Below are 26,815 nucleotides of genomic sequence, written 5' to 3' on the forward strand. Positions count from 1 at the left end.
AAAACTTTTGACCGCTCGTGTATATATATATATATATATATATATATATATATATATATATATATATATATATATATATATATATATATATATATATATATATATATATATGTATACAGTCACGTGAAAAATTAAGTACACCCCATGTAAAGTTTTGACTTTTTCAACATATTTCAACATACAGCTATTTGATCTTCATTTCAACAATATTGATAGATAAAGGTGATATAATATAACAAATATCATGAAACATTTACATTTTGTAGTCCATTGTATCATTTAAATAAACATAAATGCAAATTTCGCATGTGGAAAAAGTAAGTACACTCTTGGCTCGAATAGGTGGTATTGCCCCCTTTGACAGAAACAACCTCAAGTAGGCGTTTCTTATCACTGTCTACCAGTCTGACATCGACTGGGAGAAAATTTTTGCCCACTCCTCCATGCAGAATTCTTTCAGCTGCGTGATGTTTGAGGGGTTTCTTGCATGCACAGCTCGTTTCAAATCCCACCACAACATCTCGATGGCATTTAGATCCGGGCTTTGACTTGGCCATTCCAGAACCCTCCATTTCTCTCTTTTCAGCCATTCATTGGTGGATTTACTGGAATGTTTAGGGTCATTGTCATGTTGCAAGGTCCACCTTCGGTTGAGCTTCAACTTTCCGACATATGGCCTCACATTATGCTCAAGCACCCTCTGGTACAACGAAGAATTCATAGTGGATTCTATGATGGTAAGCTACCCAGGCCCTGATGCAGCAAAGCTGCCCCAAACCATAATATTTCCACCACCATGCTTTACAGTTGGTATCAGGTTCTTGTGGTCAAATGCTGTCTTTGGTTTTCGCCAAACATGTCTTCTGGTACTTTGGCCAAATAGCTCTACCTTTGAGTCATCTGTCCAGAGCACATTGTTCCAGAAGTGCTGGTCTTTGCCCAGGTGTTCATTGGCAAACTTTAGTCTTGCCCTGATGTTCTTTCTGGACAGCAAAGGTTTCCTCCTGGCACACCTCCCATGTAGATCAAATTTGTGCAGCCTCTTTCTAATGGTAGACTCGTGCACTTTGACATCAACAGTGGCAAGAGCTACCTGTGGGTCCCGTGATGACATTCTGGGGTTCTTTGAGACTTCTTTCAGCATCTTGCGGTCTGCTCTCGGGCTGAACTTGTTGGGGCGGCCTGGCCTGAACAAGTTGGCAGTTGTTTGGAATCTTCTCCACTTGTAGATGATCTTCCGGACAGTCGAATGATTGATTTCAAATTGTTTGGAGATCTTTTTAAATCCCTTCACAGACTCGTAGGCTTCTACAACCTTCTTTCTGAAGGCCTCAGAGAGCTCTTTTGATCTAGGCATGGTGAGGCCGCACACTTCAACAACAAAGAGCAAACCAAACGAAATATCTGAGGTTTAAATAAGACAGGTTCGTCCAAGATCCTCTCTAACGATGTTCTAATCATTTGCACCTGAGCTGGTGCACCTGATTCTAATTTTAGGTATTTGAAGTAGTGATAAATGTAGGGGTGTACTTACTTTTTCCACATGCGAAATTTGCATTTATGTTTATTTAAATTATACAATGGACTACAAAATGTAAATGTTTCATGATATTTGTTATATTATATCACCTTTATCTATCAATATTGTTGAAATGAAGATCAAATAGCTGTATGTTGAAATATGTTGAAAAAGTCAAAACTTTACATGGGGTGTACTTACTTTTTCACGTGACTTTATATATATGTATATGTATATATATATATATATATATATATATTTAAACTCATTCTTGCATTTTCACACGTTTAAGCTATGTTGAAACCAACAGGAAATTCAAGCTAACACATCTTGCATATTGACATTCCACAGAAATGATATAATGGTTGCAGTGAAGATGCTAAAACAAGGAGACGAAGTTGATGCAATGAAAGCAGATATCCTCAAGGAGGCTATGATCATGCAGAAACTGCAACACCGACATATTGTGCTGCTATATGGCGTATGCCCCGGAGATCCATTCATGCTCGTGTTAGAGTTGGCACCATGTGGACCACTCAACAAGTATCTGCTTTTCCATGGGTATGACATTTTCTTAACTTAAACAATTAAAATAAATAACATGTTTTAGGGCTACACACTTTTATTTATTTTTTTAAGTTTTAATTTTTTTTTTAATATGATTTTTAAAACTACATTTTTATAGATGAAAATGTACCAGAAAAGAGGACCGTTGGCTAAATTTCAGCTCTTTAGGACGTATGGAACCTAGAAAACGAACGGCTCAAAGATTTGAAAAGGGACAAACAAACAAAGTTTAGATGAAGTTCAATAAAAATGTGTAAAAAGGTTTCTACCAAATCTCATTTGTAAATTTGTTATGGAGGTGTAACTACCTCCACCATCGAAGGTGAACGTCGGTTATGTTTTCACACCTGTTTGTTTGTCTGTGTTTTTGTTTGTCTGTGAGCAGGAAATCTCAAAAAGTTATGCTCAGATTCGGCGGAAACTTGGTGGACAGGTTGGGTGTGTGACAAGGCCGAATTTATTTGATTCTGGTGAAGAGTCAGAGGCAGATCCAGATACTGGAATTTAAAAGTGATTCTTCACCATTGAGAGACAGGGTCAAAAACGACATAAGTCACGATATTTCAAAAAGTTGTGAATGACTTTTGACAAAACTAGGTGGATGAGTTGGGTAGGTGACAAGAACAAGCAGATTAGATTTTGGTTCAGGTCCGGACCCAGTTTTGGCCTATCAGTGGGATACAATTAAAACATAAACTGCTCAACCTGGAGGAAGTACAGTATATGACGTGCTCTACTGGGTGCTGTTCTCGTTGTAAATGTTACAAGTTAGCACTCGCTTGTTGCTGATTGTGGTTTGTTGATTTCTCAATTCTTCCTGGTCGAGATTTCACAAAAACGGTGACAAATAAGTTTATTTAGATGGAGATAAAAATTATTGACATTGTCAGGAAGGAGATGAACAAGAAGAAGTTGTAAATGGCAATTGTTTTGTTGGCAGAGTGAAGATCACTGTGCCTGAGATCACAGAGTTGATGTACCAGGTTGCACAGGGAATGGAATACCTTGAAGAAAAGAGTGTTGTGCATCGAGACCTGGCTGCCAGGAATGTTCTACTTACTGACAAGAACACAGCCAAGATCAGCGACTTTGGTCTTTCTCGTGCTGTCGATAGTGATTGCTACCAGGTAAGTCACTTAAGACTTTTTATGAACAGTATCTATTGAGTTTTCAATTATAACATAATCTGTTATAATAAATGTGTATGTCTGTCGGCGTGCATCTTGTGCATCTTGCTCAATCCTCTGTCACATCGCTGGGTTCTTAAGCCGCCATTTTGTTTGGCCTGCTCAAAAGTGCCTTGCCTTGGAACCACGGTGGCCTTTCTTGGACTAATTAAAGTATATAATCAAAATCTGTCTTCGGATTTGAGGATTAGATCCATGGACTAAATAAGTGTTTAAATTTGGAGTGGAATCTGAAAATCATATTAAAATACGCAATTTGATGTCTGCCTGTGTGCTTGACTGATTTTTCTGATTGCGATACATTCGGGCGTTACTTATCCCACAGCAACCAAACTTGACAGGAGGACAAAGGATCACATAATGGAGGTTGTTGCGACTTAACTTTACCCCCCACCCCAAGGGGTTTTCCCAACCCAGGGGGTTGCATGTCGAGGTGTATATCTGTGTTTAGATAGCTTTATCATGGCGTTTTTCCAAGGCTCTGTGGAATATCCCATTTTTATTTTATTTTATTTTAATGGGATTTTGCGCACCACAAAGCATAAAAGGCCACTCGAGGTGGGGACTACGCAAAGGAAAGAAAAGTATAGATATTTGACAGAAAGGAGGAATCTATTGACAAAAACATTTATGATAATAGCATAATAGCATAATATTAACCCTAACAACTCGGTAGATAGGGCCAAAAAAGATATATAGCAGGATATCCCTAAAAGTTGTGGACAGATTTCGACTAAACTTGGTGGATCGGTTGGGTGTGTGACAAGGACTAATCGATTCGATTTTGGTGAAGATCTGAATATGGATTCGGATACGAGAAATATTTAATTTTCAAAGTGATTCTTCACCATTGGAAGATAGAGCCAAAAACGATAAATAGCTTGATATCTCAACAGGTTATGGACGAGTTATGACTAAACTTGGTGGACGAGTTGGTTAGGTGACAAGAACAAGCCAATTAGATTTTGGGTCAGGTCTGAATCCAGATCCGGCCTATCAGTGGGATACAAAACATAAACTGTTCAGCCTGGTGGAGGTTTGCTCTCTACCAAGTGCTGTTCTAGTGTTTGCATGTAATGTTTTTGAGATTGACCATCGCTTCAGTCAACTCGAGAAGACTCTCAACACCCATTTGTCTTGTTCTTTTCTTGCAGACATCAAAAGCTGGTAAGTGGCCACTGAAGTGGTATGCACCAGAGAGTATCGAGTACTACAAGTTCACGTCACGAAGCGATGTCTGGAGTTTTGGAGTCACTCTGTGGGAAGCATTCTCCTATGGCAACAAACCATACTCTGTAAGACATAATGTTGATGCACATTCACTCACTTGCTATGCCTCAGCAGTAAATCACGATGACAGTCTGCTTTCAAATTTGGTTATCATAATTAGGGATGTGTGAATATGTTTTAGTTGACTTGTAGCGTGGCTGACCACATGAAGCTTGAGGGTTGTGGAGTAGCAGCTGAAACTCGAATATCCTATCCAAGTTCCTCCTGATGACCCCATCTTTGCTCTTTGCTAATTTGGGTTCCTTCTGATCACTCCGGTGCAGTATTTGGTCTTCCATTTGATTTCAGTCTAATTAGAATCTAATTTAGGATAAATGTAGGATTTAGGAACTAATTAGGATCCTAATGCGCAATGTATGACCACCAGCAGGTGATTTTTCACAACTCTATAACTTGATTAAAGTTTCAACCAAACATATATCCACTGCCACCAATCCACAATTGTATTAGCACGAAAAGGTAGGAATTCTACATGTCTGACCCATGGATATTTATCATATTTCCTCTATTTCCATGAGCCCCATTTTCATTCAGGAACAGAACAAGTATGGTTAACAATTCTGAAATTGCCACTCTTTCATCTAAATGCTGAATTTTATGTTTAAAAGACTATTTGAATTTCATATTTCGCGCAAGCAACAGCAGGATAAAAGTTCCCTGCGAGCACATCGGGGTCACTGAAAACGTACACACAGCGCATGCTCCTCGTTAGCATTCATACGTCATTTTGAAAGTCGCGTATTCAAAATAATTAGCCCATCCGCCTTGAGATGGCATTTCATCCACCAAGGGTCCCACTGACCTGCCTCTCATAGAGCTCAGTTGCCCAAAGCCCTTTATTTGCCCTTTCTGAGGTTGGCCAGGACTGCCTACCATAACGATAGCAAGTGTAGTAGTAGTAATAGTAAGCTACCACAACGATGTCTCTCCGAAAAGACCGACTGGACAACCCTCCCATCCACTTTCTGAATAATCCTCTCCAAGAAGTTATGTCACTCAAGCTTTTGGGTCTCACTATCTGCCATGATCTTTCCTGGGGAAACCACATTTCAAATCTGGCCTCCAAAGCCAGTCGCCGACTGGGCATCCTCCATCGTGCGAAGTCCTTCCTTGGCACACCTGAGCTCCTCACCACATGCAAGGCTTTCATCCACAGCTCAATGGAATACTGCTCTCCCCTCTGGGCTGGTGCTCCTGCCTCACACCTAGCTCGTCTTCACGCTGTTGAAACCAAAGCGTTCAGAATCATTGGAATCTCCCGTGATGAAGCTACCTCCGAGGGCCTTTCACTTACTCACAGCAGGCAGGTTGGTGGTCTTTCTGTCTTCTACCGACTCCTCTCCGGCCTTGCTCCTCCAGCTCTCTCTGGGCTCTGTCCCCCAAATATTCCTACAGGTCGCACAAGATCTGCCTGCAACCCTCTTATGGTTAAACTGCCAAAATCAAGACTCTCTGCTCACCTTCACTCCTTCCTTCATTCCTCTTTTCTCCCGCCTCTGGAACAAACTCCCTCACTCTTTTCAATCCCGCTCCTTCCTCCAAGTCTTTAAAACAGCTGTTCACCACCATCTCTTATCTTCCCCCATCCAAAACCTTGATCTTTTCTACCCCCGCTAATTTCACCCCAAAGCCACTTTTTTGAAATATCAACTTCTTTCCTGGAAGTCCTTGGTGCCCTTGTGTTTATACTTCTCCCACCCCCCCCCACCCCCTTCCCACGCCGCCTCCCACCAAGCCCTCTCCCTCCCACACATTCCCGATGTCCCTGCTCTCAAATGTTGTGTTTATGTGCTTCCCCTTCTCTCCCCATCTTGTCTCCTGCTCCCCTTTTTATATACTTTGTTTGTTTGTCTGTTTGATTTGTTTGTGTGATAAATGTTAGCTCTTTCACGAGCCTCGATTCTGTATATATATATATATATATATATATATATATATATATATATATATATATATACACAGACTTGGCATTTAATATGGAATATTTTTTTTGTGGGGGTGAACTTACTTTTCAAGATGTCTTAGAACCAAAAGTTCATTGGAATTATGTTGAAATTGTTCTAGATTTTGTTAATGTGACCTTTAAAAGAAGCAAAAACCACATTTGACATTTCGAAACAAATAAATTGATCCTTGAAAGTGATGTAAACTGATATCGAACTCAATTCATGGACAGTACTGTGTTAAACCTCTGTACGTTTTCCAGAAGTATCTCTTTATTTTGCACATTAGCCAAAATTTTTTTTAACAAAAACAAAAGTTAAATTACGACTGGGATTACGGACAGTAAAATTACAGTTCAGTACTTCGTGTAACCCCCACGAGCATTCAGGAGAGCATGTACACGTTGAGGCATGCTGTTCACGAGATTTGCCAAGGTTTGGACAGGAATCGCTTGCCATGCAGTGACAATAGCCTGCTGCAATTCACGCACAGAGGTCGGCTGCTGGTCCAAGTGGTCGATTTGACGCGTTAATTCTGCCCACAAGTTCTCTATCGAATTCATATCCGGGGACATGGCAGGCCACTCCATATGCTCTACACCACGGTCAGCAAGAAAGTGTTGGATCATGCGAGCACGATGAGGGCGTGCATTGTCATCATGGAAGACAAAGTTTCCTCGAAAGGCTGCACGAGCAAATGGAAGCAGTGTTTCTTCCAGAATGGCCCTGTGCTTGAACTGGTTCAGGTTTCCATTCAGAACAACCAGGTCAGTTTTGCCCCCTGCATGAAAAGCAGCCCAAACGGTCACCCCACCACCTCCAGCTTGGACTCTTGGCACTATTCAATCTTTGTTGTAGGCTTCATGCACTTGTCTGCGCACTTGGACGCGGCCATCTTGACGATAGACCAGAAATCTAGACTCGTCACTGAAGATCACGTGATTCCAGTGTCCTGGCTGCCATTGACGGTGCTCTCTGGCCCACTGCAATCGGTGCTGGCAGTGTTGTCTGGTCAGGCATGGCTTTCTCAGGGGACGCCTGGCACGATAGCTTGCTTGAACTAGTCGTTGGTTGACTAGCCTTCTGGATACAGGCACATTTGTCAGTTGCTGCCACTCAGCCCTAAGCCGATTAGCTGACTTGGTACGGCCATTGCGGACTAACCGGTGCAGCTGGCGATCATCCCTCCTTGTGGTTCTGCGGGGACGTCCTGGCCTCGGTATTGGAGTAGGGACACCCCTCTGAGCATTTCGTTTCAGGATCTTTGACACCTGACCTTGAGTGATGCCATACTGCCGAGCAATAGCACGCTGTTTCATGCCGTAATTTCGTAAAGCCACCACTCCATGACAAACAGCATTGTCGAGTTGACGGACCATCTCCAGAGAAAGCGGCAATAACTTTTGGAGACGTGCAGCAGTTGTTTTCCACTAATACAGAACGCAACAACCCTTGTAAACTCGACTGTGAAGCCAATCATCAAATGCACCTGTCCATACATTTTGCCACGCCACCTGTGATATAATCTTGTTGTTGACTTCTTGCTGCGACAGACAATCAGTGACATGGTTCTTTGAACAAATAAATCACCAAAATGTAAAAGAAACTCACTAGATTGATATACTCAGTTAAGAAAGTAAACCCAAGTCAAGAAGAAAAAAAATATTCCATATTAAATGCCAAGTCTGTATATATATATATATATATATAAAGTAGTGGTAGTAGTACAGCAGAGAGGCAATCCATTAATTTACATGCACTGGGATTAGACACTGAAGAATACCACATACCATGATGGTTAAATGACAAAACCTATCTTGATGAACTACCTCAAGAGAAGGTCAATCATGTTGTTATCAAATCTGCCATTGACAGCAGAAGAGTCTAGATGCACAGAATCTCCAATCATAATTGGTGCAGAAACTACTATAGCACCTCTGACTATGTGTTATCAATCATAGGTAACATTGACAAACTGTGCCTGCACCAATCATTCTCAAATGCCAAGAGTGTAGAAACAATGGTTCAGGTGTCTCATAAATTATGAACAGCACCATCTTTGTTCTTCATCCCCTTTTATATTGAGTGCTCCTTATTTGCCTCAAGGAAGGATGGCTGGAGCCACTCTCTGGGAAGGAAAACCTCTTAAATTTGCAATGGTGTCATCAACAGATAGTGCTGTTTATAACTAAGGAAAAGACAGTCTTGTGGTAATTTAACATCTTTCCATGAATTAATGAGAGCCCAAACATGAAGGACATCTTAGGCGTCACTTGAATGATCAAGTAACTATGACTGGACAGGCCACTTGTTATGAGGTCACAGTTTCGGGGATTCATCCTGGGAATGACATGCATTGCTCAACAATTGTTCCAGATCAAATTGAACCAACAATGCTGCATTCTAACCGGTTTGATGATAACTTCATTTTCAAGATGACAATGAACGCATACACTTTGCTGAAATTTGGCGTGAACGGTTTGAGGAGTATGGCACGAGTCAGGCAATCTTCAATGGTCATTGCCCCAATTTGCCATCTCGATCTCACCTCTGCACAAATGGTGTGAACTTGCCATGAGTAAATACACGATTGTCCCCCAGAAAGCCCTTTGGTACTTTTTGGAGCCTCTGTTACATATTCTTAGGTTGTGAAACATTGATAGAGCACCTGGCTGCTGGAATTGCATATGTTCTGGGAGCGTAGCTGTGCTACTGATGGCCTCTGAAGGTGAGGGTAGGAATATGCAATTTGGCCAGTGTACCGGCACGCAATGGCTGATGAAAGATACCACGGGTGTCTTTAGTGCGAATCAGCAAATGCTGGCAGATGTGATCCCTGCTTAATGTCCAGTCCGATGTATGACATTAAAGCGCGGCGTTACGCGCGCTGCTTGTGAGCAAGGAGGAAGCGGACAAGCGGTAACATATAAACGTCTTTATTGTAAGACTACACTGTAACACTGAACTGCTCCGGGCTGGTCGCCCGGTGTATATCATGAGGCCACGCCTACCCCTCGGGCGTGGCCACCGCCCACTTGGTGCGTGGAATGATGTCACCACGCCAGTGGGCTTTTGTGTCCGCCACACGCGCCCCCCGCCACACATGCCGCCACACATGCCACACATGCCAGACATGGCGTCCGCCACACATGCCAGAATTCCCGCGCACCTGGAGGGCCAGTTTGCGGGGCAGACGAATGACCCGGCCGAAGCGCCCCCTGGCGATCGGCGGCGTCCGGGGTGCAGGGATGCCAGGTGGGATGCCCCTGGCTGCCCCTGGGATGGGTGCAGGACCGGGGGGCGGCGTGGCGGCGGGGCTGGGCGGTGCCGGGGGTCCGCCCGCAGGAGGGCGGCCCCGACGTGGGGGTCGGGCCACTGGCGGTGGATGGTCCACATCGAGGTGGGCCGGCTTGAGGCGGTCTACCGAAACGCGGTCAGGAGTACCGCCGATGTCCAGGGTGAAGTGCTTCGCCCCGGTCTCCAGCACGCGGAAAGGCCCGTCGTACGGGGGCCGCAGTGGTGTCCGATGGGCATCGTGGCGGACGAAGACGTACTCCGCCGTGCGAAGCTCCGGGGCGACGTGCGTCGGTGGGTGCCCGTGGCATGCCGTTGGCACTGGGGCGAACCTCTGGGCGGTCTCCTGCAGAGCGGAGCGCTGCTGTGCCGCGGACCATGGTGCTGTGGAGTCGGGGAGGAACTCGCCCGGCACCCGCAGCGGTTGCCCGAAGACCAACTCCGCCGCGGATGCGCGCAGGTCCTCCTTGGGCGCCGTCCGGAGGCCCAGCAGGATCCAGGGGAGCCTGTCGACCCAGCCGCCGTCGCGGAGGGTGGCCCGGAGCGCGGCCTTCAACGAGCGGTGAAATCGCTCACACAGGCCGTTAGCCTGGGGGTGGTAGGCCGTGGTTCGGTGCAGCCGGACCCCGAGCCCCTGCGCAACCGCCCCCCAGAGCTCCGAGGTGAACTGGGGGCCGCGGTCGGATGAGATGTCTGAGGGGGCGCCGAACCGGGCGACCCAGGTGGCGATGAAAGCCTGCGCGACATCGGCCGCCGTTGTCGACACCAAGGGCACGGCCTCCGGCCACCGGGTGGTGCGGTCCACCATGGTGAGGACGTAGGTGAAACCCCGCGAGGGGGGCAGAGGTCCCACCAGGTCCACGTGGACGTGGTCAAACCGGCGTTCCGGCACCGTGAACGGGGCCAACGGGGCCTGGGTGTGCCGGTGCACCTTGGCGCGCTGGCACGCGAGGCACGTCCTGGCCCAGCCGCGGACGGCCTTCCGGAGGCCATGCCAGACGAACTTGTCGGCGATCAGCCTTTGGGAGGCCCTCGCGCCTGGGTGGGACAGGCCGTGGGTGGCGTCAAACACCTGGCGCTGCCAGCCCGCGGGCACGATGGGGCGAGGACGCCCGAGGGAGACGTCGCACAAGAGGGCCGCGCCCGCGCCGTCGAACGGCACCTCGGTGACGCGGAGGCCCGTGACGGCGGTCCGCAAGGCCTGGACGTCGGGGTCAGCGGCCTGGTCCGCTGCCATCCGGGCATAGTCGATGCCGAGGTGGACTGCGTGGGCGACGGCCCGGGAAAGGCAATCCGCCACCGGGTTGTCCTTCCCCGCGACGTGCTGGATGTCCGTCGTGTACTCGGACACGGCCGAGAGGTGACGCTGCTGCCGGGCCGACCACGGCTCGGTGACCTTGCCCATCGCGAAGATCAGTGGCTTGTGGTCGACGAAGGCAGTGAACGCCCGGCCCTCGAGCAGATGGCAGAAGTGCCTGACCGCCAAGTGAAGTCCGAGCAACTCGCGGTCGAAGGTACTGTAACGGCGTTCGGGCGGGCGAAGCTGCCGGCTAAAGAACGCCAGCGGTTGCCAAGCTCCACGCACCCATTGCTCGTGCACCGCGCCCACCGCGTAGTCCGAGGCATCGGTGGTGAGGGCGATCGGTGCATCGGGCGCCGGGTGCGCGAGCATGGTGGCGTTAGCCAAGGCGAGCTTCGCGCCCGTGAACGCCGTGTCCATCTGCTCGGTCCAGGTAACGTCGCCTTTGCCCGGCTTACCTCGGAGAGCTTCGTGCAGGGGGCGCAGGAGCTGGGCGATACGGGGCAGGAACCGATGGTAAAAGTTCACCATGCCCAGGAACTCCTGCAGCCCTCTGATCGTGCGGGGGCGCGGAAACCCCTTCACCGCCTCCACCTTGGCCGGCAGGGGGACGGCTCCGTGCCTGGTGACACAGTGCCCCAGAAAATCGATTGTGGCGGCGCCGAACCGGCACTTTGCGGGGTTCACAATCAGGCCATGCTGGCCCAGGCGTTCGAAGAGCGTGCGGAGGTGGCGTAGGTGCTCTTCGCGGGACGCGCTGGCGACGAGGATATCGTCCAGGTAGACGTAGACAAAATCCAAGTCGCGCAGGACGCTGTCCATCAGTCGCTGGAACGCCTGAGCCGCATTCTTCAGACCGAAGGGCATGCGCAGGAACTCGAAGAGTCCGAATGGCGTGATGACCGCTGTCTTCGGGACGTCCTCCGGCCTGACGGGGACCTGATGGTAGCCGCGTATGAGGTCCACCTTCGAGAAGAAGGACCTGCCCGCCAAACGGGCGGAAAAGTCCTGAATGTGGGGGACGGGGTAGCGGTCGGGAGTCATGGCGTCATTGAGACGGCGATAGTCCCCGCACGGTCGCCATCCCCCGCCGGGCTTCGGCACGATGTGCAGCGGCGACGCCCAAGCACTCTCTGAGCGCCGAACGATGCCGAGTCGCTCCAGGGTAGCGAACGCCGCTTTTGCCACCGCCAGCTTCGTCGGCTCGAGGCGGCGTGCCCGGGCGTAGACCGGTGGCCTGACGGTGGGGATGTGATGGGCCACCCCGTGCTTGACGGCCCCTGCCGAGAAGGTGGGCCGCGTGAGGGCCGGGAAGCCGGCGAGGAGGCGGGTGAATGCGTCCGCTGCCGGAAGCGTACAGACCAACGTGGCCGGAACCGAATCGTTCGGCAAGCCGCTTGGCAAGCCGCTCGTTGAGCTGGGCAACGCACAAGCGAGCGAGCTGAACGTCTCGGCCTGGACAAGCCGTCTGCGCTTGACGTCGACCAGGAGCCCATTAGCGCACAGGAAGTCCGCGCCAAGCAGTGCCATGGGCACGTCGGCGGTGACGAACGTCCATCGGAAAACCTGCCCTCCAAACCGCAAAGAGAGGCAGCGTTTTCCGTACGTACGGATGGGCATCCCGTTCGCGGCAAGCAGCGCAGGGCCCCCACCCGCGGCGTGCTTGTCTGACGTGCCGGCGGGAATGACACTCACCTGCGCTCCCGTGTCGCACAGGTAACGGCGCCCGGAGAAGGTGTCCGTTATGAACAGCAGGCTGCTCGAACGGCCGGCGCTCATCGCCACTATTGAGCGCCGGCCCGGGCGTTTCCCGACCCGTTGAAGGAGCACGGCGGATGACATCGCCGAGCTTCGTGGCCGAACTTGGCGTGGAACCAGCACCAGGTGGTGGAGCTGGAGGAGCGCGGCTGGCTCCGCCAGGCCGGTGGAGTTGGCAGGTTTCCCCGCGGTGGCGGTTTTCGCCGCGGCGGTGGGCGGGGCGTGGCGGCGTTCACGAGGTGCGTATCAGCATGCTGCTGAACATCAGCGTGCTGTAGAAGCTGATGCTGTGGAACATGCTGCTGAACATCAGCGTCGAGGGCCGTGACGGCCACGCCGACGCTCGCCCGCGTGTCCGAAGCGGCGAAGTACCTGTCCGCCTCGGCTGCCAATGCTCGGGGTTCCGTTAGCTCGGTCCCGGCCAACGCGAGGCGAACCTGCGCTGGAAGTTGGCGCCGGAAAAGCGCCCGGAATAGCGAACCGGGGGCTTCGTCGCCCAACAGTGACAGCATATGGTCCACTCGGACCGACGGGCACGTCTCACCGAGCTCGGGGAGGTCCAGGAGGCGGTCGGCCCGTGCGTCGTCCGTGAGGCCGAACGTGGCTAGGAGTAGCCGCTTGAGTGCCTCGTACTTGTGGCCGTCCGGTGGGTGGCGAAGGACGGACACAACTCGAGCGGCCGTGCCGGGCCCGAGGGAGGCGACGACATGGCAGTAGCGCAGGTCGTCGTTGGTGAGGCCCCGAAGCTGAAATTGGGCTTCGGCTTGAACGAACCAGACTTCGGCCTGGGCCTCCCAAAATTCGGGAAGTTTAATCGCCATTGCCTTGTCGTTGGCCATTGCAATGGCGTCGTGTTCGGAAGGATCGCTACGGCAGATCCAACGTCGAGGGTCACCAGTAAAGCGCGGCGTTACGCGCGCTGCTTGTGAGCAAGGAGGAAGCGGACAAGCGGTAACATATAAACGTCTTTATTGTAAGACTACACTGTAACACTGAACTGCTCCGGGCTGGTCGCCCGGTGTATATCATGAGGCCACGCCTACCCCTCGGGCGTGGCCACCGCCCACTTGGTGCGTGGAATGATGTCACCACGCCAGTGGGCTTTTGTGTCCGCCACAACATATTAATTGATGCATTTCCCGGCCTGTGAAATGCTAGGATGACGGCTCATAGTGGGTTTGGGAATCAAACCCAGACTAGGCAGCTCAAAGACTCTCGTAAGCTACCTCTGAGCTATCCTGGCAGCCCAAGTTGGTGGTTAGGCCAAACATGACCCAAATTGGGAATACAATGATTGGCAAGTTCTGTACATTGTAAACCTAATCTATATTTAGTCAGCATAGCTCAAGCAAACATTTTAATTGCATAATATAATGTAACTCTTTTATAGTTATCACTTTGCAAACTCCTAACTTGTTTATGTTCATTTCCGAAATGGTCTTTTTTAATATGTAGGCCGAAACTGACCCTCGAGAAAATGTCAACTGACCAATAGTTTATCAGGGAGGACCATTCTTATGCAATAGTCAATAGTTGGGCCAATACGTTTAAGCAGGAAATAAAGGGTGAAAGAGTGGGTGCCACTTTTAATGTCATCATGTGATCCAAATGTTTTCACTTCGTCCATGAACCTCTTACTAATAACTATCAGTGACACCTCTTCGTGGTGGTTGTACCCTTCCAACACAAGTCGGGGGCAAAATCTTCCCCATTGTTCTCTGCTGCCCGGATTTGTCAGGGAAGCGCGTTCATGGTCAGAGTGCCGATCGGTCCCCATGGATCGGCCCTTTCCCTCTTATCTCTCTCTCTCGTCCTCGCTCTCATTCTTTTTCTCTCTCTCTCTCTCTCTCTCTCTCTCTCTCTCTCTCTCGTCCTCGCTCTCATTCTTTTCTCTCTCTCTCTCTCTCTCTCTCTCTCTCTCTCGCTCTCTCGCTCTCTCGCTCTCTCGCTCTCTCGCTCTCTCGCTCCCTCTCTCTCTCGCTCTCTCGCTCTCTCGCTCTCTCGCTCCCTCGCTCCCTCACTCTCTCTCGTCCTCGCTCCCTCACTCTCTCTCGTCCTCGCTCTCTCTCGTCCTCGCTCTCTCTCGTCCTCGCTCTCTCTCGTCCTCGCTCTCTCTCGTCCTGGCTCTCTCTCGTCCTCGCTCTCTCTCTCTCTCTCTCTCTCTCTCTCTCTCGTCCTCGCTCTCATTCTTTATCTCTCTCTCTCTCTCTCGCTCTCTCTCTCTCGCTCTCTCTCTCTCTCTCCCTCTCTCCCTCTCTCTCTTTCTCTCTCTCTTTCTCTCTCTCTTTCTCTCTCTCTTTCTCTCTCTTTCTCTCTCTTTCTCTCTCTTTCTCTCTCTTTCTATCTCCCCCTCTCTCTCTCTCCCTCTCTCTTTCTCTTTCTCTCTCCCTCTCCCTCTCTCTCTCTCTTTATCTCTATCGTGGCCCTGACTTTGTGAAGGTGTAGATACACCATCCTGGATGTAGGGGATCTCTGGGTCACTTCTGCGAGATCGATCGGTGGTCTCCATGCCGTTGGCTTGTTCGAGAGAATTGTTCGTGGCTAAAGAACAAAAAAAACAACAACCTCTGACTTTGTATAAAAATGAATGTTACCAGGATGGAAAAGATTACAGCAAATGATTAAGTACTTGATACATTGTGTTGTAGCATTTGTCTAACACTGTGTATAAAATCAAATGGAAGATCATCAGAAGGCAATGGAGTCACCAGAAGGAGCCCAAATAAGCAAAAACCAAAGATGGAGTCATCAGGAAGAACCTTTATAGGATTCGGGTTTCATCTGCTGCTCCTCTACCCTCAAACCCATCCAGAAACAGCCAAGTGAGCCTTACAGAAAACAGCTTTTGTAAGAATTCACTTCTCTCAAGACAGATAGATAAAGAAAGAGAGAAATTAAAAGTAAAGGGGAGATAAACGAAGATAATTAACAAAAAGAAAAAGCAAGAATTAGAATGAATAAATAGAAATGTGCAAACGTATAAATAAGTGTGAAAGGAGCAGAAAACGAAGATGGCAGGAAGAACGCAAATAGATAGATTTCAGCAATTACTCCCCAGACTCAAATGCAGCACCAGGTACAACTACCAGAGGTCCATCAGCGGGAAGCACAGTCCACACAGCATCAGGATATGGCCACATAGTGTGTTGAAGTCATCAGAAGGAACCTGGATAGGATTCGGGTTTCATCCTGAGCTCACTCATGATCATGAAAAAGTTGTGTACAAGATGTGTCCTCAGAATACTGATGAGTCACCAAAGAGTCATTGACAGCAAATCTCTGGACAGAAGTTGGAGTTGGCCTTTTTCACATGCAAAATCTCAGCTCATGGATGAGCTCGGTGATAGATGATCGATAGAAGGGTAGCATACCAACAGCAGGTGATGGGAAAACAACTGGACACAACGAAGCAGCTGTTTGATTATCTATCTATAATTCCAGTAATCTCTGTACGTTTGTACGTTTGTACGTTTGTACGTCTGTACGTCTGTACGTCTGTACGTTTGTCTGTGACCGCTGTTTCTCGACAACTACCGGTCCGATATACTTGAAACTTGCCAGGTATATTGCTGGGGACCCGAGGATGTGCCTTTTCAAGGTTTGAAATTAATCGGACAAGTACTTACCGAGCTATGGCGATTTAGCCGTTCGCCGTTCGCTTTGCCGTTGCGAATGGACCAAACCATTCATGTAAATAGAGGGGGGGGGGGGTTCTGTGGTCGTTCGCTTTGGCTTTGCGAATGGACCAAACCATTCATGTAAATAGAGGGGGGGGTTCTGTGGTCGTTCGCTTTGGCTTTGCGAATGGACCAAACCATTCATGTAAATAGAGGGGGGGGGGGGGGTTCTGTGGTCGTTGCGAATGGACCAAACCATTCACATCGAATCATCGAATCACATCGAATGGACCAAACCGTTCGCTTTGGACCAAACCATTGCATGTAAATAGAGGGGGGGGTTCTGTGGTCGTTGCGAATGGACCAAACCATTTCATGTAAATAGAGGGGGGGGGGATATAATTTTAGATATATATATAGTACGGGCATTGGCAAGGAACGGGCACCCACGTACGGGCAATGCCCTAGTACACTAAAAGAGGAGAAGGGATGGGAGAGAGAAAGAAGGATTACCTGCAAGTAAGAGAATGGCTGTTGTTGGGGTTACCATGGCGAGATAACATCAGGGGTGGGAATGGAAATTGACTTGAGATGGTGGTGTTTTGCCATCTTGAAACTCCTGAGGAAAGAGTGGAATTGTACTGACTCAGGGAGGCAAGTAGATATATGGAATGATAGAGAAAAGTGTTTTTTACTCGGTTTGTAATTTGTGATGAAACATAGGTTCACCATTTTGAACTAGCTAATGCAGTGCCCCCTGGTGGTTAGAGCAGGAATTTGGTCAGGGTACCGGGCAATAGCTCACCAACTCTTCGTGAAGGATACCATCCATTTTGATGTCCACTGACTAATTCTGGTAGGTGGTGTGGAAGTCCATTTGGGACTTCCAAATATTTCTCTTTCCAGTAGGTAAGTTATTACCTGCATCTCGAAATTCTATATTTGTTCCCCATCCCAAATTAATTGTCAGGACTCGTGAGAGAAACACTCTAATTCCTTATGATTGGAGAAAAACTTTAGTGAATTGTAATATTTCGTGGAGCGACCATATATGTTTAAATTGAATTCAGCAGAGACTGCAGTGGTGCCAGCCTGGTGAATAAATTGCCTGTGTAATGGCAACGGCATCTACATATCTCTCATTTTCAGCGCTATATAAATACCAGCTTAAGGGATAGTGTTTGAAAAATGCTTTATCTCATCTTACAAGTGACTCATGGCGCCTCAATGATGCAATTCCCATTGTGTTTCTTGCTGACAAAATGGTAAAAGTGTGAAGTTCAACAGCGTGAAGCAGCCTCCTCACTCTCTGCAGACCTGGACAAAATCACAGACTGCTCAAACAAGTGGAACATGTCTTTCAATCCTGACAAATCTCACACTCTCACTTTGTCTCTCCGAAAAGACCATCTGGACAACCCTCCCATCTACTTTCTCAACAATCCTCTCCAAGAGGTTCTGTCACTCAAGCTTTTGGGTCTCACTATCTGCCATGATCTTTCCTGGGAAAACCACATTTCCAAACTGGCCTCCAAAGCTAGTCGCCGACTGGGCATCCTCCGTTGTGCTTAGTCTTTCCTTGGCACACCTGAGCTCCTCACCACATACAAGGCTTTCATCCACAGCTCAATGGAATACTGTTCTCCCCTCCAGGCTGTTGCTCCTGCCTCACACCAAGCTCGGCTTCACGTTGTTGAAACCAAAGCTTTCAGAATCGTTGGAATCTCCCGCAATGAAGCTGACTCTGAGGCCCTTTCACTCACTCACTGCAAGCACGTTGGTGGTCTTTCTGTCCTCTACCGACTCCTCTCCGGCTTAGCTTCCCCAGCTCTGTCTGTGCTCTGTCCCCCAAATATTCCTTCAGGTCGCACAAGATCTGCCAGCAACCCTCTTCTGGTGAAACTGCCAAAATCAAGACTCTCTGCTCACCTTCACTCTTTCATTCCTCTTTTCTCCCTCCTCTGGAACAAACTCCGTCACTCTCTCCAATCCCACTCCTCCCTCCAGGTCTTTAAAACAGCTGTTCACCACCATCTCTTATCTTCCCCCATCCAAAACCTTGATCTTTTCTACCCCCGTTAATTTACCCCAGATCCACTTTTTTGAAATACCGACTTCTTTCCTGCAAGTCCTCGCAGTATCCATGTGTTTTATACCTCTCCCACCCCACCTTCCCATACCTCCTCCCCCCAAGCCCTCTCCCTCCTATAGATCTCCCGATGTCCCTGTTCTCTACTGTTGTACTTGTGTGCTTCCCTCTCTCTCCCCATCTTGTCTCCCACTCCCTATCTTGTCTCCCACTCCCTTCATTATATGTTTTATGTGTTCGTTTTTTCAAATATTTATTAATGTTAGCTCTTACACGAGCCTCGATCTTGTATACAAAAAAAAGAAGAAGAAGAACAAAAGAATGTCTGACTTTGTGTTATGAGGAACTCTTCATCCCCCCAATCTTCCCACTCCCTTCACACTTCCACTTCAAAGACAGCCAGACCCTGCTTCGTCCTTTGTCCTCATTCACTATAAAGGGAGTGAAGTCAGCTGAATCGAGAGAAGATTTGCTGGATACGTTGTGTTGAGTCCTGTTTGGGTACGCCAGCATAGTACTGTTAAACGGTGTTGTAATCCTTATTATATATTCGAGTGAATCTTCTCCAGTGAATTAAATCTTAGAAATTGTTCTTGAGGTGTGGACATTCGATCTGTTTACATTCTCTGACACTGGGATACCCACTTTAATGTTCATCTGAGGGACGGCATCCACTTCAATGAATCACTCTGCCTGTGAAACACCAGGATGACAGTTTATAGTTCGGACGATATTCAAACCCAGGCTGGACAGTTCTGTGGCATGTGCACGCACCTCTAGGTTATCCTGCCAGCCAACTGAAGCATATGATTCCCTTTTATTGGAAAGACTGAAGAACGGTCTTAGACAAAAATAACAATTTTTTTTTAATGTTGAACAATTTTGACTCTTGTTGCACCTGTAAAACCAACACAAATGGAGTATAACTATTGGGGACACCTATTTGTGGTGGTTGTACCCCCAAACATAGGTTGGGGGCCAAATCTTCCCCATTCTTCCCCACTGCCCGGATTCGTCAGGACAGCGTGGTCACGGTCAGATTGTTGATCGGTCCTCATGGAGTGGCTCTTTCCCTCTTGTCTCTCCCTCTCCACCCCTCCCCCCCCCCCTCATCCTCTCTCTCTCTCTCTCTCTCGCTCGCTAACTCTGTCATGGCCCTGACTTTGGGAAGGCGGGGTACACCATTCTGGAACTGGGGGGGGGGGATCTCTGGGTCGCTCCTGCGAGATTGATCGGCTGTCTCCATGCCGTGGGCTTGTTCAAGAGAACTGTCTGGGGCTATACAACAACAACATAAATGGAGTTTATACTCTTTATTTTCCCTAATCTTCAGATTTGGCTTCGTACAACTATTTCATGTCCAACACATAAAGACATGTATTGTTATGAATTTGGGGGTAGGCATATATAGATTTAGGTAGATCTGTATAGGTATCATGCTTCTTCTGTCGTGCTAGAGAATCTCACCTGTAATAAGTTCTGTGTTTAGGCGGTTTCTCGGGGTAAGAGTGTACCTGTGATCATACGAGGATGATCTGGTGATAAATAGTTCTAGGGGATAAGGATAAGACTCCATTGTATGTGAAACCAGTGATCTACCCTTTGTCCCGTATGGCAACGCACTCTTATGGACACTTAGATAGGCCCTTAGTGCACACATTGATGAAATCCCCCTTTACAATGACTGACCATAAGAATTGACCGGAAAAACCAACAAGCAGCGGCCGCGCAGTACGCCACTGTGGCGACAAACATCATGCAAGGCAGGCAATAGCCACGGTCAGGAGGGCTCTTGATTGACAGGGGGGAAGGGTGAACAAGGAGCAGGGTGCCAAGTGCTCGGCCAATGAGAGGACACCAACGCGGTGAGAAGATTCAGGAAGGTGAAGGAACGACACACTGATTGGCCACCGACCGATGACACCTCGGCCAATCAGTGCGGAAGGCGTGAACATTCGGCCAGGCGGTGTGGAGGGCGCGAAGGAGGACGCAACAAGCGACGCGCTGAGTGGAGGAAAAGCGCCAGTGACGTCAGAAGACCGTGAGTAAAACCGCTCGCTCGCCGGCATTTTGAGCTCCTCCCTTTGCCTCTTGCCTTCCCTTGACTGTCCCTTCGTGCTGGACCTGTTGTTGCCTTTGGACTTTTGACCTGTTCTTGCTTTTGAACTTTGGTGGAGAGACCAGCGCCGACGATTCTCGTCCCCTGCGTTTGCATACGAACGACGAGCGAGGCTTGTGGTTGGAGTGCTGATGAGCAATCGTGTGGGCGTGCCGAAGGGTGTTCATGCCAACGCCTGAGCGGTTCGCGCCAACCGGAGCCATGTCCGGAGGCGAGCTTGGGGCCTGGACGACAGAGACAGACAAGACGCACCACATTCCACAACACGATGATACATCTTTTTTATTAATTCATTCCTGTGTTGTGTATCTGAAGTCTGGTGTGGGGACGTCCCAATTTAGAATTTAGTTTCTGATGTCACATTTCCTTGTTCTCGGGTCTGTAATAAATATTCCTTTTGTACATTCTAAATTCCGTTTTTGGTTTGATTTACTGATTTCAGGTTGAAGACGCATGCGGCCATGAAGGTAAGTTGGCATAGTTCACCCCGGCTCGTGTATTGGTCCACCATCAATTGGGAAACGCCTCCATTAAAGCTCGTTTTGGCCATCCGCGATTCCCAGTCTTAACCGAGGGGCAAACGCGCGACAGTATTCATCCGTATTTCTTTCAGTGCGATCATGCCATGAATCTATGGTGAAATAACCTGGACAGTATCTTGAATACCAGAACAAATACTTCCAATATGTGGGCTTAAATATGTCAGGGAAATGTTACAAGAAGTGGGTTGGCCTTAAGAGGTGTAATATCCAAAGTATTAATTTGAACCTTCTATTTGGTCAATTTTATATTCAAGCTGAGAACTTTGTTGTCAAGGCTTGAAAATGTACTGACGTCATAAAAATTGGCTAGTCTGTGCACGCTGCTCCTTTGTGCTGCTGAATTACCCTCAACGTTTCCTTACATTGCCAGGATAAGCGAGGAAAAGACGTCCTAAAATTCTTAAAAGATGGCCACCGTCTTCTTGCCCCTCCAGCTTCTCCTTCATTCCTCTGCGATCTCATGGCCAGATGCTGGCTGACATGGTAGTATTCTTATTCCTCTTTTATTATTTGTTCCTCATTTCATTCTCTCATCATATTGTTTTCTCTTGCATTGTTTAATTACCTTATTTCTGCTGTTTCACCGTTGACTCTTTCCCCTTATTACTTACACCACTGAAGGTGGATGGAGGTTACGTTTTCACCAATGTCTGTCTGTCTGTTACTTGTGAAAATTGAAGATTTAAAAAAGTATATTGGTTTGTCTTGTGCGTTATTCTGTCTGTCTGTCCGTTTGTCTGTTTGTACGTCAATTGCCTCCAGGTCACAATTTAAAACCGATCTTTACGAAACCTCACCAAATTGTAGAGTTGGTCATAAGGAAGAAGCCTATTTGTTTGAGGTCATGAGGTCAAAGGGTCAATGTGGGCCAAAGGTCAATGACTTTGTCAAATTTCTAAAATCCTCAATTTTCATCCAATTGACTTGAAATTTGAAGAGGATTTGCATATCACGTCACTGAATTCAACCACCAATTATTTTTGTGGTGAACATAGGCCAAAAGGTCAACATAAGCCAAAGGTTAACAAGCTATTTTAGGGATTTATCACAAGTATTGTGCTTTGCACTAAATACTTTATGTCTCCGTCTCTCCTGCCTTTCTGCAGGATATCTCAAAACGTTATGAACGAATTTGGCCGAAATTTGGCGGGCATGTTGGATATGTGACCAAGATGAATTGATTCGATTTTGGTGAAAATCCGGATCCAGATCCGGATAATATTTTTTTGAAGCATTTCTTCACCATTGAATGATTGGGTCAAAAACGATATATAGCATGATACTGTATTTCAAAACGTTATGGACGGATTCGGACGAAACGTGGTGGACAGGTGGGGGTGTGACATGTACAAGCCAATTAGATTTTGGTTCAGGTCCGGATCCAGATCCGGCCTATAATAAAAAACGTAAACTGTTCGAGTCTGGTGGACGCAAGTGCTCTACCTCGTGCCGTTCGAGCTAATAATGTTTTTCTTTTATATTTCTTCCCTTGTCAATGAATCATTTACCTTCATTCCTCCTCGATTTGTTCATTGATTCCCTTGTTTTAATTATTTCATGTTTCTTTTGTCCCAACAATGTACATACATGGACAAAGACGTACATGTTGTGCAATGAAAATGATCGATGCACAGTATATTAATTGCTTTTTTTCTCTCTCTCTCTCTCTCTCTCTCTCTCTCTCTCCCTCTCTCCCTCTCTCCCTCTCTCCCTCTCTCCCCCTCTCCCTCTCTCCCTCTCTCCCTCTCTCCCTCTCTCCCTCTCTCCCTCTCTCTCTCTCTCCCCTCCCCCTCTCTCTCTCTCCCTACCCCTCTCCTCCCCTTCCTCTCTACCTCTTTCCTCTCCAACCACCATCCCACCATTCCAGTCCTTCTGACAGACCCTCATTCAAAACCATCAAGGATGAATTTACGAGTTACATGAAGAAATAACTTTGACTGTTTCCGTATGTTATGCATGCCAAGCTTTTTGAGTGCTATGGTCGAATGCCAAAGTGAATTAAATGTTTCTTTATGTTATGAATGTCACATCATATGCAATTTCCAGTTGCTGGCATGATCGTGACAACATAGCGAGTTATTCAGCAGGTCCAGGTCTAACATAGTCCACCAGGATGTACTAATGTTCATGAGATTGCATTGCATGGTGAGTTGACTGTGGGATGAAAAGACAGGTATACATACGGAGGGAACATGAAACAGTCAGAGGTGAATCCTGGAAGCTAATGAGATGTTGATTCAAATGTGCCGGTTGTAATTTTTAATATATTCAAGGGTTGCATAACGTATTTCATAAGTGTGAGTATGCAGAGGGATAATTTATCATCCATTCATTATATAATTTGATGTATTCACTTTTGGTTATTTAATTATTTATTTCAATTACACATTAAAGTGCTATCTAATTTCTTTTGTAATAATTACTCTGTTTCTATCCTGTTCAGCATGCAGTTACTCCGGCCTTTAATGCCCATTGATGTCTAATTGGATCCAACTTCAAATTGCCTGTTGATGCCACACGTACATACATACAACAACAACATGCATTTTAAAGGCCATTGACAAGTTCAAAGTACCCAGCGGGCAGAACCGGGTCACTGAAAACACACCTTGTGTGCAAAAGGGCTCATAAGCATTCCTACGTAATTTTGAAAGTCCTTTATTGGGATTAGAGAGGTTCATGGATATCGACAGGAATTGTAGGTAGCTGAGGTATAGATCAGTGATCAAACACCTGCTGTAATTGTCTGTGAGATCATGTTGTCAAAAGGTGAAAGTGTTGTCTGTGTTTGTTCATTGCTGTACCCCTACCCTTTTAAATAATTTTATCCATACCCATAAAAGGCAAAAAAAATAATCAATCAATATCTCTCAATATCTCTATCTTTCTCTCTCTCTCTCTCTCTCTCTCTCCCTCTCTCTTTCTCTCTCTCTCTCTCTCTCTCTCTCTCTCTCTCTCTCTCTCGCCTTGGGCGGCCCCTGTCCGTACCATTCGTCTGCTTCGTCAATGCTTGTGCCTCTAAAGCTTTTGTAAAGTGAAGGTTTTTTAAATTCAATTCAACTTCAGAGCTTCCAAGATGCAGTGTGGGTGGACAAGGAATGTCTTAAGTGGGAATAATAGCGATGTTACTTTGCTTGAAGGTTTCAGTGGTTAAATAGGTCATGGTAGTTTGTTATATACAGTATGTACACTTGCACTGTAGTTTGTATGAAATCAGACAACACTGGAAAGCTTTTCAGTCGTTGAAAAATGCGTTTTTTTGTAATCAACACTTCAGTAAAATAAAGCGTGAAATATGAAATATCTCTCTCTCTCTCTCTCTCGCCCCCTGCTGGTCGTTGGTGAGTCGTGCGTGGGTGTGGCAATCATGGCTGCTGTGTGTGAGGAGCTGTGAGTACTGTGTTGTGTTGTTGCCTTTCCCATCCCCCTTTTCACTCCCTCTGTGTCCTTGTATGTGTTTGTGAAGTTTTCCCCGTGTTTTCCTTCTTTGTTGAGACAAGAGAGAGAAAGAGAGCGCGCATGGTGAGTTTGGTGTGAGTCCTAAAGAACCTTGTGTTCTTCGGGCCTGTGCTCTGCTTGCAGTGTTCTTTATTATCGTCGTTTATCGGCTCCCTTATTCTATTTCTTTTCTTTTTACCTTCGCCTGCAGGCTTTGCTTGCGATAGGTTCTATTTTGTTTTGCTTTTTCAAATATTCCCTTAGTTTTGGTTCATTTATCGCTATGGCAAACAGTCGTTTGCAGAACAGCATTTACGAGTCACTTACTCGTAAAAATGGGGTAATAGTTAGTCCACCCGACGGGGTTCGGGTCGATGACGTCGTGATGGGCTTGGGTGAACTCGTTGGTTTTGAAAATGTGATAGCAGCTTCAAAGATGAACCAACGAGTTGTTGTTTTTCTTTCCGAGGAGCGCTATGTCGCTCAGGCGGTTGAAACTGGTTTGTCCTTACCGCCAGATATTTTCGTTAACGTTAGTATGTTGGACTCACCGGCGGTGAAAATCACTTTATCTAATTTACCGCCTTTTGTTAAAAACGAACAGATTTTGTCCGTTTTAACACAGTTTGGCACCGTGGTGTCAAAAATCTCCATGATTCCCTTCCGTTTGCGTTCGGATTCTACAGTCCGCCATATCATGTCCTTTCGGCGGCACTGTTACATGGTGTTAAAAAACAATGCTCAATCGCTCAATGCCTCAGCTACGTTGGTCGTTGAAAATCGAAATTATCGAATGTACATCGCAACAGAGACAATGACGTGTTTCACGTGTGGTGCCTTCGGACATTTAAAAGGTGCTTGTCCGAAGTGTATATCCGGTGGCACATCTAGACAGTCAGGAACAAATGCCGATCCTAGTGGCACATCTAGACGGACAGAACCAAACGTCGATCTTCGCAATGATAATGACGCGTCTGGGACGGCAGATCAGCCTTCACATTCGAGCGTGGAAATCGATAATTCACCGGCTGATGACGCGGGTTTTACTACCGTGTCCTCCAGGAGGAGTTATAAAAGAGGAAGCGGTAATGAGGACATACAGGCGAGCGTTTCGAAAAAGATAGCGCCGTCGAATGAACGTAATGTTTCTTTTTTAGAAACAGAAGCTCCTGCAGCTGGTCTTCTGCTGCAGAATAGGTTCAGTGTGTTTGCTGAAATGGAAGAAGACGTTTCCGTTCATTCCTCTCATGAACAAGGACCAAGCGCAATGCCCCAAGATGTTGTGGTAACCACCCCGGTTACTGAAACTAAAGTCAAGAACCACAAACCTGCTCTCGTCCCGCGCCCTGCTGACGATGAAGTGTCTGAGGTAATGGAGGCAGAAGAAGTAGCAGCCAAAGAAGGAGAGTGCAAAGCCTCTGATATAAAAACGTTAATCCCTGTTACGGTTTTTAAAACTCCCGCTGTGGAAACAGCTGCACCTTTAGTAGAAGACGATATTCCCGTTATGAGAGCATCGGTTTCGGTGTGTGGGGAAAAAAATGAAGACCTTTCGGATTACGACTCAGATGGGGCCCCGTCGCTTGCCTCTAGTGCTAGTAGCGAGGTCTGGAATGACCCAGCAATAGCCAAGGAACTGGAGGGTGATGATGATTTATCACCCACGGAAATTCTAAAGTTTCTTCAGGACACCTTTCGAAAGAAAAAGGTCAAAATTATAACCTTCTTCCCGAACCTGTCTGGTTTTTTAAACTCCTCAAGACGTCTCCTCCTTAAGGCTGAACAACTTGGTGTGACTGAGTCACAAGTTTTTCGCCTTAGAAAGTGTGTATTGAAAGCTCGGAAAGAGCTACAAGCACACCCCAACTTCCCTGTACATGACAAATCTTCCCTACCTACACCATGACCTTCTCTGTTGTAACTTTAAATATAAACGGGGGACGTTCACCCCTGCGTAAAGCTCAGGTAAAGTTGCTTGTCGAGCAAAAACATTTCGATGTTGCTCTTTTGCAAGAGACAAGATGTAGCTCTTCGTGCATGAGCGAATGGACTCGCATCATGAAAGGACAGTGGTTCTTTAGTAGCTTGACCTGTCCTAGTGCTGGAGTGGCTATTTATTTAAATCCTTCTTTCTGTCCTGAAAATATCACTT

General features: G+C 47.4%; 1 protein-coding gene across 2 annotated transcripts in view; it reads left to right on the plus strand.

The window, feature by feature from the left end:
* The window catches only part of LOC137421585 (tyrosine-protein kinase ZAP-70-like), a 137,043-nt gene extending 113,404 nt beyond the window's left edge, over positions 1-23,639 (plus strand). For both annotated transcript variants that reach the window (XM_078771227.1, XM_068107789.2), the window contains exons 8-12: positions 1,871-2,080; positions 3,027-3,213; positions 4,428-4,568; positions 21,596-21,708; positions 23,093-23,639. In XM_078771227.1, coding sequence (XP_078627353.1) covers positions 1,871-2,080; positions 3,027-3,213; positions 4,428-4,568; positions 21,596-21,708; positions 23,093-23,156 — 715 coding nt within the window. In that variant the 3' untranslated portion in view covers positions 23,157-23,639. The remainder of the gene's footprint in view (positions 1-1,870; positions 2,081-3,026; positions 3,214-4,427; positions 4,569-21,595; positions 21,709-23,092) is intronic.
* The last annotated feature ends 3,176 nt before the right edge of the window (positions 23,640-26,815 follow it).

The sequence above is a fragment of the Myxine glutinosa genome, chromosome 2 (assembly GCF_964187855.1).
Source record: "Myxine glutinosa chromosome 2, kmMyxGlut1.1, whole genome shotgun sequence".
Taxonomy (NCBI): Eukaryota; Metazoa; Chordata; class Myxini; order Myxiniformes; family Myxinidae; genus Myxine; species Myxine glutinosa.